Source organism: Talpa europaea (assembly GCF_964194135.1).
Source record: "Talpa europaea genome assembly, chromosome: X".
NCBI lineage: Eukaryota > Metazoa > Chordata > Mammalia > Eulipotyphla > Talpidae > Talpa > Talpa europaea.
The window spans coordinates 77,866,716-77,879,498 of NC_140081.1; the positions used below are offsets into that span (position 1 = coordinate 77,866,716).

The following is a 12,783-nucleotide window of genomic DNA, read 5'->3' on the forward strand; positions in this document are numbered from 1 at the left end:
TCATGGAATTGGAAGGGGGCTTGAAAAAACAATTGATCCAGTTTCCTGACTCAAAGGACGCCTGTATTTCAAGCATTCCTAAATTATTGCTATCCAACAGATGCTTTAAAACTTTCAAAAGGTGGGGACTCTATAAGATCTTTTGATAATGTATGATGCTGCCACACAGTCTTAGAATCAGTAAGCTCTTCATAAGGTCTGATTATGCTGCAGCACAGGCCTCTATTTTCTCTCTTGTCTGTTCCTGTCAGCAGAATCTGTGTGCTCTCATTTAGACATTTGTCTCCACCCTCACCCATCAATATATTTTGATTTACTGAAATATGAAACTGAGCACCGTGTAAGCTCAGCTGGATCACTGTAAGTACTGCTATAAACAACTGGGGCTTTGCGTGTGGAAGGTAGTATGAAGCTCCCTACTCAGCTTTCTTCCCTCTAGCTGAAGACAGCCCATGTTTTTAAGTGCAGCCCCAGGCCCCTAATCTGCCACGGTTGTCCAAACAGACCGGAGAAACTGGCCACAGAGGCTGAGCATGTGGGAGACTGTGCTGCACACTGGTTTCCTCCGGGCAGACACTCATTCTACTCACCCATCTGATTTCATTCAGGGTTCACCTGTGCCACATGTGCCCACTGATGTGCGCACACCTGGGAACTGATCTGCTTCAATGCCAAAACCGCCTCTCCCAGCTGAACATCTCAAAAGAGTGACCTATTTTCACTTTTTCCATTTCTTCACCTCCCACTCTACCACAGCAATCCGACTCCAATTAATTAGCACTCTACCAAAGGCACTCTTATCAGAGTCACGAATGCTGTCAAACCAAATGGCTTCTTAAAAAAAATACCTGGCTTTACGTGACCTCTAAGCAGTATTTGATATTAACCATTCCCTTCCTGTTGAAAGCTTATGTCCCTTGCCTTTTCTTGACCACATACATTTCTGGTTTTCCTTCTACTAGTCAGGTCTCTTCCTCCTTGTCACTAGTAGGCTACCATTTCTTAGCTTTCTCTTGAATATTAATATTCCTGGGGGTTTAATTTTAAGCCTTCTTTTTTTTTTTTAAAGATTCATTTATCTATGCACGCAAGAGCTGGGGTACAGGCCAGAGATGTGGGGAGTGAGAGGATTCATGAGAGACAGAGCGGGGAACAGAACAGGCAGATCTGCTGAAATACACTGCTGAGGGGAGCAGTGGGTGAGCCAGGAGAGGTCTGCTGCGCCATGTGGGTAGCTCCCTGGCAGGCCGGGGATCGAACTCATGCTGCAGAGGTGGACTGCCCATAGTGCGGTGCTTAACCCCTTGCGCCACCAGGGAGGCCCCCGTCTCTCTTTCTTAATGATACATCCCTGCCTTGGTTGATGTCATCTACTTCCAGATTTGCCATTACCATGAGTAAATTGATAATCCCCAATCTAATCTCCATTTCAGGTTTTGAGCTTCAGACCTATATCTAATTGCCTGACAGATATATTCACCTGCATGCACATAAGCACCTTAAACTCAACAGGCCCCAAACTGTATTCATCACCAAACCTCACCCAAACCTGCTTCTTCTTGTATGACTTATCTCAGTGAATGACACCTCCATACACATATTCCCTTAATGCCCAAATTAAGTCATTTAATAAGATCTTTGATTTTTAATGCCAATATTTCACAAAGATGTCTTGTTTTCTTCATCCTGCTGGTAATTTAGATTTGGCCATTTTCATTGCTTATGGATGTAACCTGCATAAAGCTGAACAGCCTCATGGTCACTGTCATCACAGATTTTTACCCAAAGAAATATCTGCTGAACATTGAAAAAAGCATTGGAGAACTATTTAACTTGTACAGAAGCCGCCTACAAAGGTGCTAATACCTGTTTATAGATTGATTCAATCTATATCAACACGGCATTTTCCTCCTGCTATACCATTGTTACTTCAACCACTTCTTAAATGAACAACCTGTCTGTAACACCACTTCCCTCCACTCGATTCTCTATACTCCAGCTAGAATGATCATTAAAAAAATGCATTTCTATGCCTAATACTATTTCAAAAATGTATGTCCCTGCTTAATGCTATTATTGGCTCCCCATTGTCCACTAGACAAAACTGCAACTCTGTCAAGCTTATGAAGTGCTTTGCCATTGGGTCCTCACTTCCCTCTTTAGCTTCATCTCTCACCATTCCTCCATATTCTTTGTACTCTAGTGTCCTTTGTAACTGTGCCTGTTGTGCTCTTACTACCACATGTTCAAAGAACACGCAGTCTATCTTGGGAGACTATGAAATACACAGTTTGGCAACAGAGAACACATGGCATATTACATGGGGTGATACTCAATTTCAGTAAACAAATGGGCAACGACGAGGATTAGAATCAGCAGGGGAGGTTCCTATGGTACAGGTGAAGTGTGACTTGGGCCAACAGCAGTCATTCTGGACTGAGAACATAGGATCCTAAGAAGTAGGTCCCTCATCAAGTAGAGGGTCATAATATGGACATTGAGGTACAGAATAGTTTGGACTCATTGCTCTGAGATAGCCTAAATGGAACAATTCTAGTTAGTCTTTAGGGTGTTTTAAGCCTGGAACAGGACATGATGGACAGCAGCAGAAGCAGAGCTGAATAATTTGGACATAACCCAGTTTTCTATCCCAGTCATTTATGCTGGTTTGTCTAACCCCCCACAAAAACCCCATTACTATTACTAAAACTGATTTTGTGTATAGAAAATGGAAGGGGAACTTCAGGGAAACTGAGGCTTGGAATGAAATGCTGTAGGGAAAATGTGATTCTGTTTCCTGGCTACCAGTATTCTTTTACAGTGGGCTGCACTCCATCTTCATCCCAATCTCAAAGGATGAGGTAGCTTTTAGTGTGGTGTTCATGGCTTACAAAACGTCATGTGAAAGAGAAATTTTCTCGTGGTGATGAGGATCATGTTTGCTCTTATTTAGACAAAAAATCTCCTTTCAGCATAACTTTTCCATACAGAATCAGATAAGTCGTGTAGAGTTGACTGATTGCAATACTAAGTGTCCTATTTTAAGTTAAAAATATCCACAAGTGAATCATATACGTGCATCGGCTCTCTTTCGTCCCCTCCTCCATATAAACACATTCACCACCTTCCTTACTGCCATAAATAATGCTCCTTTTCTTTGCCTTCTTTGGGATTTTGCATCATGGGAACTTAGGCTGCTTGAGGACTTGATAGCCTGAGCCACACGAACGAACTCTCTTAAGAATGGTTCATTCATTTAGTCAGTTTTCCAGGCCTCCTAGTTGCCCATTTTATTTTTGTAGTTGACTATGTTTGACTGTCCTAGTTTCTGGGGAAAGGCAGGAACGCAGAGAGAAGAAACCCCTCAGTAGGTAATTTCTCATGTTTCATAGAGACGTATATGCATGGAGGAAGGATATGGGAGTGGCTATTAGGGTTAACGACTGAAGCAAGGATGCTGGGTGATGCGTTCACTCACTCTACTGTCCTTGGTACCCTAGGTTTCAGGAGGGATGGAGAATGCAGCGACGGGGATACCCCAATGATGGAGCCTATTGCTCTTTGCCCTTCAACAGCAGTCCTTCACTCCTTGCTAACTAACAGAAACCTGATTTTAGTTTAAGATTTCAGTAGCAACATGCTTAGACAAACAAGTACAAGAGGGTCTGAATCCATTTTGAAGATTCCATTTCCCCTTTGCCAGTGACCAGTGAAGGGTATGTGATTCAATTCTGACCAGTGTTGACACAAGAGGAAATCTGATGGCAGCTATACCTCTGTCTGGTCATCTCATCATGTAAGATAATAAAAGCTTACTGACTAAACCACTTCTAAATACAGCTAAAACCATTGCAGTCCTAATGTTATTACTCACAGGCAAAGCCATCCTCTCTGATACACTAACCAAGCCTCAAACCCTCAGCTTCTACTCTAATACATCTGAAAAGACTATCCATAATCTGTTTCATAAGAGTCTCAGATTCATGGAATGTTAAAGCTTGAAAGAATTGAGGTAAAATGAGGATGTGGGACTCAGATGAGAGCTACACAGAATTCTCTTGTTTATTTTCACTGGCAAAAAGCTTTCCTAAATAGATGAGAAATGGATATCAGAGGGATATCAAAATGTTGTTTTTATTTAAGAAAACTTTTCAACATCCCAGAAATAGCTATATACATGGGCATGCAAAGCATATCATGCTCATTCATTTAAACAGATTTTAAAGGACTTCTAGTCATCAGTGCTTTTTCTATTTTTGTATTATTCAAAAATAATAAAATTATGTATCTTGGCAGATATTCAATCAACGAACTGACCTTACCCTCTAAATGATTCAAATTCGAGAGATTTTAAATTCTTCTGACAACATTCCACCCCTGAGACTGTTTGCGGAAAAGAATAAGTCACATAAAGGGAAACTTTTGCTATTTGGTGTTATAACAGATATACCAGACCGCCTCTCTACCTAATTTCTGTATGAGAAAATTGTTATCCATTTCCATGACGCCAAATGGTGATAACGCTTGAAACCTAGCGGCGCCTACCTGAGTGATGTCCATGCCCGAGTCACAGCTCAGTGGCTGCGTGGAAGTCAGGCCGTTTGAGCCGATTACAGTTGTGATCACGGCATTCTCATCAATTCTCCGAATCATAGTCCCATCCACAAAGTAAATGAATCCATGCCTATCAACTGTGATGCCTGTTGGGAAATAGCAAATGAGCATTAGTAGTCTAGCAGGCCACTTTTGCACTAAGATCAGTATTTTGAAAGAAGTCATAGAAATGGAAGGGCATTTTAAAGACATATGGATTCACTCGTACTCAGCACAGACAGGACAGTAATGGGAGAGGCTTGTTCAGACACACATTCATGTCCTTGTGTATTGAGAAGAAATGACAAAAAGCTACAGGTGGAGACAAAACCAGGTCTAATAATTGTGTGTTGCCCAGTTTTACATTTTTACCCCTACCCCTACTCCCATACTTACTTACCCTCACGAGCAGGAAAAAAAATGCCCCTTAAAGATAAATGGGAAAACAGGCAGGCAGTGTATGCTACTTTCCATGTAAGGCACAGATTGACAGGCCACTGCGCATCTCCATGACTGCATAGGAAATAAGTGACTTGGAAAGCATTAAAATGATTTTCATCAAACTGGGTTGCTACATGCAAAAGAATGAAGCTTGACTACTACCTCACACCATACACAAAAATCAACTCAAAATGGATTAAAGAACTAGACATAAGACCTGAAACCATAAAATACATAGAAGGAAATACAGGTGAAACACTACCTGACATGCACATCAAAGACATCTTTACAGACACATCACCCAAAGCAGTGATAGTGAAGGCAAAGATAAACAGCTGGGACTACATCAAATTAAAGAGCTTCTGCACAGCAAAAGAGACAGCAACAAAAACAAAGAGAAACCCCACCGACTGGGAGAACATTTTTGCACACAACACTAATGATAAAGGACTGATCACAAAAATCTACAAAGAGCTGATGAGACTCAACAACAACAAAGAAAATAATCCTGTCAAAAATGGGCAGAAGAGCTAAAAAGAAACTTCTCTGAAGAGGAAATGCAAATGGCCAACAGGCATATGAAAAAATGTTCAGCATCACTTGTAATCAGGGAAATGCAAATCAAAACTACCATGAGATACCATCTTACACCAGTGAGAATGGCACATATTAAAAAAACTAGCAACAACAAATGTTGGCGAGGTTGTGGAGAAAAAGGAACTCTCCTGCACTGTTGGTGGGAGTGCAAACTGGTCCAACCACTATGGAGAGCTGTGTGGAGATTTCTGGACCTACTAAACATAGAGCTTCCATATGATGCAGCAATTCCACACCTAGGTATTTACCCAAAGGACACAGAAACATCAATTCCAAAGAGCACCTGCACCCCTATGTTTATAGCAGCACTATTTACAATAGCTAAGCTTTGGAAACAACCCAAATGCCCAAAAATAGATGACTGGATCAACAAGATGTGGTCCATATACACCATGGAATATTACTCAGCATTCAAAAAAGATAAACACATGCCATTTGCAGCAACATGGATGGAGCTGGAAGGGATCATGCTCAGCGAAATAAGCCAGAAAGAAAAAGAAAAATACCAGATGGTCTCACTTAGAGCAGGAATCTAGAAAACTTAAATAAGGGACCAGGAAAAAGAATAACTATAAGAAAGTGAAAATCAAAATCAACAAACAACTATGAACCAGAGACAATCTATGGGGGGTGGGGGGCGGGGAGGGGAGGGATTGGGGTCAAAATAAGGGGGTTGCAATTGTATGGGGAATATAAAAATAAAATTTATTTAAAAAAATAAAATGATTTTCATCAATTCACACTCACTTAACAGAGTTTATAATCATTCTGATAAACTGGACTGAGTTTTTTCCCTCTGTATTGTCTATTAAGGAGGGGTTTGGAGAACAAAATTATGATGTCACAAGGGAATGGTTAAGTTTTTAGAAAAAATAAGAGCCAATAAAATGGTCCGCAGTAGTTTTTACACAGTGTGTTAATTATAGTTTGGTTTCTCAGAAAATATATAATAGCAGTTAGAAATCTTAGATTCTAGTACTGAATACACCACTTATAATTGATGGATACACCATTTTGATGGAGTCACTCATCTCTTTACATTTCAGCCTCCTCTTGTGTGAAATAGGGCAAAGATTATGTGTCTTACCTAGCTGATGTGACACACTGTCTTGACTTTCTTGGGACTGAGTCAGGTTTCAGCTTTAAAACTGGGACAGTGCTGGACAAACATAGTGTTGATGACCCTACGCCTAGTTCGTTAGAAGTATCATATGAAATAATATGTTGAAAGTGTCAGACACATATGAAAAAACATGTGACTCAACTGCTTTTACTAGAGTTCTTGAAAATAACCACACAGCATTACTTTAAAACCAGTCTATGTTTTAGTCTTTTCCCATCTCTCAGTTATTCAGTTCTTGTGAAACTCAGAATATATGTTAAAGTTAGGAACATATGAGATAACAAGCAAGTCTTTTTAACACATGCACACACATGTGAACACAAGCACACATACACAGAGTAATTTTCCTGGCAAAGAGTGAACTAATCTAAAGGGAGTTTATAAACCTACTGTAATAAAGTGCTTTTAGATGAGCTAATTCATTGGCACGAGGTTAATATTAAGACTCAGCTTAATGGTGTACTTTGATTAATCCTGATGTTCCTCATGAAGTATTAATCTTTAACATCTATAAAAGTTACATATTCATTTTAACTTTTCCTGAATGCTTGTAAAGTCACCTATATTTTGGTGACTTCTCCAAGGAAGTCAGCATGTCTAAACAAAGGAGGGTTCTGTGTCACTAAGTCTCCCTATTTTAGAGGCATAAAGAGCTTTAAGGAGGCTTTTAAAAATATTTTTACGATTGGAGCAGGTGAAATGATGATGGCACATGAGTATTTCTTTTGTCTCCATTTGGGCTGAGGGTGAACCAAGGGGGGCACATCTACTTTTTATTTTTGTTTACATTTTGGCAAAAGCAATTGCTTGACTGCTTAGAATTTGTTCTGGTTTGTGGCAGGTCTATGATTTGGGGTCACTTCCTATAACCTCTATGCTAAATAGCATTGAGTTTGAAATGTAAACTCTGCCTGTCATAAGAGAATGGGCTGAAGAGTCAAGGCTTGAGTCTCGAAAGTAAAAAGCTGAGAGCACATGGGATTCAAGATTGGAAACTACAAATTATTTACTAGTCACATATTATCACTGTGCTAGATTCTGTGAGGGCCAAAGGATAAAGAACCCAGGTAACATGCAAACTAAGAGGAATATCCTGAAACTTTAGTAAATTAAAGATCTTAAAAATAAAATGGGAGTGTCGGTCAAATTTGGAGGTGGTAAATGCAGACAATCTAATTCCTCTGAAAATGGAAGCTGATTCACAATAGGTATAGAGAAGTAAATACATTCCTCTAGAAACTAGCATATTTGGGGAAATATTTACATTTTTTATGCTGACACCAGGGAGGACTATACTGTTCCTTAGCTACCACATCCTTATCCCCATCAGAGGACAAAGTCTGGACTGATTCAGCGAGGGTAATCCTGGAAAACCATTTACATGGTTTTCACATTTTTAATTTTTGTGAACTTCTACACAATGTGAAATCCTCTCTGTTCATGTCAGCTGAGCTCCACAGATGAGGCTGATTAAATACTTACTATTGGTCTTCAGGCTGATTTGGCTGACAGTTTAGAGGATATTCTCCTTTTATATATTTGTGTAGAATTTTCCTTTTATCATGGTCCAAACACACTTCTTTCCTTGAGACTCTTTAATTAAATTTGATTGGGTTGCATTTATGTTTGGAGTTGAAAAGAAATAGTTGAAAGGGCTTTGAGTGACTATGTGATAGGTGCTTTATTAATGCAACAAGGCATATCTTATATGTACATATTTTTGTTTCCTCCGTTTTCCTTCTCCAACCAACATACACACACAGACAAGTTTCTCAAGCAACTAGCTCTACTACCTCTTTAACTGGTGAGGTTTGAGGGACATTCAATTTTCACTGGTGTTGAAAAACCAAATTGGAAACCTCAGGCCGGAAAAGCAGAGTAAGTTTTGCCATTTCTTGAGTGAGGAGGGGACTTCCCTCCCATAAGGATTATTGTTATAGCCCATGGATGTTGATGATGCAGTAGGATCTATTACTGCCTGGTAGACTCAGTGGGAGGAGGTGGCACATGCCCAGTATATTTTAAGCTTCATTCTTCAGAGATGGGGATGTGAGTGACTTCAGATCACATAAAGCCATCTGGGGCTGGGAAGACCCACAGATTCAATTGACTTTCATATTTTTATATTATTGTACCCGGATCTCCACAACTTGGTACCCAATGTTGTGGGCATAATTTGTTCCAGTGGTCAAGTCCATTGAGTCATTACAGACAGCATTTTCATTGGCATCAAAAACACAATTGAAAGCACAGTCTTTGGATGAGAAAGAAATTAAGAAAGGAATGAAATTGCATTAAGAAAACCATTTCCAGGGCTCCAAATTTTAACCAGTATTCATTTTTAAAGCAAGCAAAAAAAATATATATATAGATCTTTGATAGAAGCACAAGGTTAGGCAGTGATGTGGGGTGGTTTGGGGGTGGAGGTGGGAAGAACACACAACAGCTTGTGTCACCACCTCCACCAAGGAAAACATTGGGCTCAGATGCCCAAGCAGCATGTTTAGCTTTAAGCACATTTTTACATTTGTGAGAAAATAAATAAATCCTTGTAAATTAGTGCATATAATGAAAGCATTGACAGACCATAACCTGAAAGTGTGAATGGTGCTGTCTCTATTCATCAGCATTAAGCTCTAACAAGCTATTTCTATGGAGGGGCCTACTCATAAATAAAGTGCATCTTGTAAAAAAATTTATTCACAATGTCTTATGCAAAGTAGGGGACATTATGTAATATCTGAACTGCAGGCTCTTTTCTCTGTGAAGCATAGCTCCATATGAAACAGCTGCAAATTACAAGCAAAATGATTTGACTCTTCCCTTGTCTTATTATCCTCCAATGAATAAATACTATAATTCTCAAGAAGACAATTGCCTAAAGCTGGGGCAGCCTGAATAGTTACTAATAAATTTATCACCTGTTGGGGAAGAGGGCACTGCTGATCAATACTGAAGCAGCAGGTACAGCCTGATGTGGGATCACAGGGAGTCCAGATGTGGAGGTTAACAGCCTAGAAATAGTAGCTAAAATCCCAAATTAGATAACAGTGGAAGATTAGAGTTTTTGGCTATACAGAATGCCAATTATAAATGTTGGCAGAAGGTATCTCTGTATTTAATTTATAACAATTACAGCTGTTGAGGCCACCTACATTTTTATTTCTATATTAAAAATGAACCCTCTCTCAGAATACAAGCTTTGCAAGATAGTCATAAAATTCTCTTCATCTTCAGCCCTAGCAACAAGAAAACTGAAATACTGTTTTTTCCCTACCACAATCTGCTCTTTAATTTTATGAGGCAGAGATAAATGGTTAAAATAAACTTTCAGGGAATGTCCTGAGTGCAATATGGCGTCAGCTCAATCTCTAACACTGAGAGTGCTGAATTGTGTAACTGACATTAGCCAGTTGGTGATAAAATGCCCTTTAAATCAAAGAGGTTAAAATATTTTGCTTTGTTTATGTGCATTTCAATTCTCTGAAAATTGGCATCATGTGTAGTCTATATGGAAATTCCCCACCAGGCAGAAAAATCCATTCTCCAACCAATCTGACTGCTGTCCATTTAATTACCCACTAGGATTAGGAAGGCCAACTTATTTCTAAACAATAATCCTGTTAAATTCTCTTGCTAGGTAGCTACTCAATGGAGGTTCTAGAACTTGGAGGGATTACAAATACCTGTGTTTAGGTGGATTTGAAAGGAGGTAGAACCTAATGACCAGTTGAGATGATTTCACTGTGTGGTTAACAATGAGAACAGCATTTCTCCGAGAAGACATACTAATAAGATCACTGTATTGTGCATGCCTAGTGTGCTATTTAATCAGATATCCTGTTTATTTCAAAGTTACAGTAAATTCCAAGCAATTAAGGTCAATCTCCAGAGAATTTAGATACAAATTTAAAATGTAAGTTAATATTCTACTGACTGGAAAGTCCTTTCTTTCAAGACTCAGAAGGTACTCAGAGATATCATAAAGAACAATAGATTTGTCAGCTAATTAACGAAGAATTCTAATTGAGGGAGAGACAGGTAAGATCAGTTTTTAGCATTTGTCTTCTCCTCAGCTCCTTCTGATGTCAAAGCTTTAGCCTTCAGGGCAAGGCAAAGTGAATCAACAGCTCTTCTAACTCTGCCAATCAATATTTTTCTAAAAAATTTCAAGGAAGAAGCTGTTTTCCCCTTTACTTATTAATTTATTTAATATTTGTTTTGTGCCTTTTATGTGCAAGCACTGTGCTAGGCACCTGTGGGCACAGAAGTGTATAAAGCAGACACGGCATTGCCCTTGAGGAGTTCTGAAAATGGTGGGTAAATAACTAGGCAAATCCAGAGTGCCACGTGAGCAACCTCTTTGGGGGATGGGTTGAGGAAATGAAGTTCCCAAGTGATTTTTCAGAGTAAGTAACATGTAATCAGAGATCCGAAGGACTATGTTGAATTTCTGATGAACCGAGTGGGAAATCCAGGTAAGCACCACTGAGAACCCATGAAGGATGAATAATGTCACTAAATAATAACCATTTTCATTTGCTGAGAATACTACGATATTTCTGGCCTTGTGTTGGCTTCTTTATATACCTTGTCTCATTTAATCCTCATAGCAGCCATGAGGAGTGGGTATTATTAATGCTATTTTTCTAAAAAAAGAAGAGAAAATAGAGGTTTAGAGGTTAGGTCACATAGGTAGAAAATGCTAGATTTAGCTCATGTTTGTCTGAATTCAATGTCCACTCTCATAATTGTTATCCCATATAGTGTAAATGGGCTTATCAATCACTTTACCACAGGAGTGGTATCCAGACTGGTTTCAGAGGGTTCAGAAACTCCATGAAATTATCTGCAAAATGTTTTGTGTATGAGGATTGTCATGGTCCATTGCTTTTGTTAGATTGTGAAAATGATCCATGGCTCTTCCCCCCAATTGTTAACAATTTTCATATTCCTGCAGATGTCTTGGGCCCCTTCTGAATTATTCTTCAAAGATAGCCTGTGGCTCCACCCCCACAAAGCTGGTGAGTTTTGTGAGAGTCTTCATGTCATGGGGATTTTGGTAACTTGACTATTATTGTATGATCTGCCACATGAAAAGGAGGTCCAAGAAACAAGGGTCAAATGTATAGAGGGGTCAGGCAGGTGGCACATTTGTAAGTTATGTGAGGTATTATACTATATAGGTTCTAGTGGAAATGAAGGTTAACTAAAAAAACATGTCCCATCTAAATGCATTCAATCATTTAAAAAAATAAAGACTGAACATGTACCAAATGAGTTATATCTTTGAGCTGGATTTATTCCCCAAGTAGCCTATTTATGATGCTTCTTAGATGATGATCAGGGGGAATATATCATCAGTGAAGAGGATGCTGTGAGCAGAGAAGATCCATGAACTGAGAATAATCTATTAACCAGTATAGTATTGCCTTTGCAAGTTATGTCTCGGTACAGAGATTTCCCATATATCCCCTGCCCCCACCCCCAACACACACACAGCCTCCCTCAGGATCAACATTCTGCACCACAGTGGTATATTTTTTTGCAACTGTACCATGCACAGTTTGTCTTAGGGGTCACTCTTGGTGTTGCATGTTCTGTGGGTTTGGACAAATATATAATGACATGTTCCACCACTAGAGTATCATACAGGATAGTTTAAGTGTATGAAGATCCTACTTAATTTATCTGTTAACCTGAAACTGCTCTAACAAATAAAGTCTATTTTAAAAAACTCCTGCCTGGTACAAGTACTGTGAAACCAAAGATAATCAAATACAGTTGTGATTCTCCTTGTTCCTACCAGGATCACAACTAGAGTATGACAAATTCATCAAATTTAGTCAAATCACACCAGAAAAGTGGGTGTCCAAGCTGACTTCAACTTTGCTCTTGCTCTGCTACCCTTATCTTCCTCATCATTGCTTCAGAAAGCCCTCCCTCTTTAGTATAGCAGAGACAGTGCTCTGTATTCAGGTCATCCTATTTATTTTTCTTTCTGAGAATAGAGCTACATTACACTTCCC

General features: G+C 39.2%; 1 protein-coding gene across 3 annotated transcripts in view; it reads right to left on the reverse strand.

Moving 5' to 3' along the window:
• Positions 1-12,783, reverse strand: part of TENM1 (teneurin transmembrane protein 1) — a gene marked incomplete at both ends in the record, with an annotated part of 529,505 nt that overhangs the window by 62,796 nt on the left and 453,926 nt on the right. For all 3 annotated transcript variants that reach the window (XM_084259136.1, XM_084259137.1, XM_084259135.1), the window contains one exon: positions 4,546-4,700. In XM_084259136.1, the coding sequence (XP_084115262.1) occupies positions 4,546-4,700 (155 nt within the window). The remainder of the gene's footprint in view (positions 1-4,545; positions 4,701-12,783) is intronic.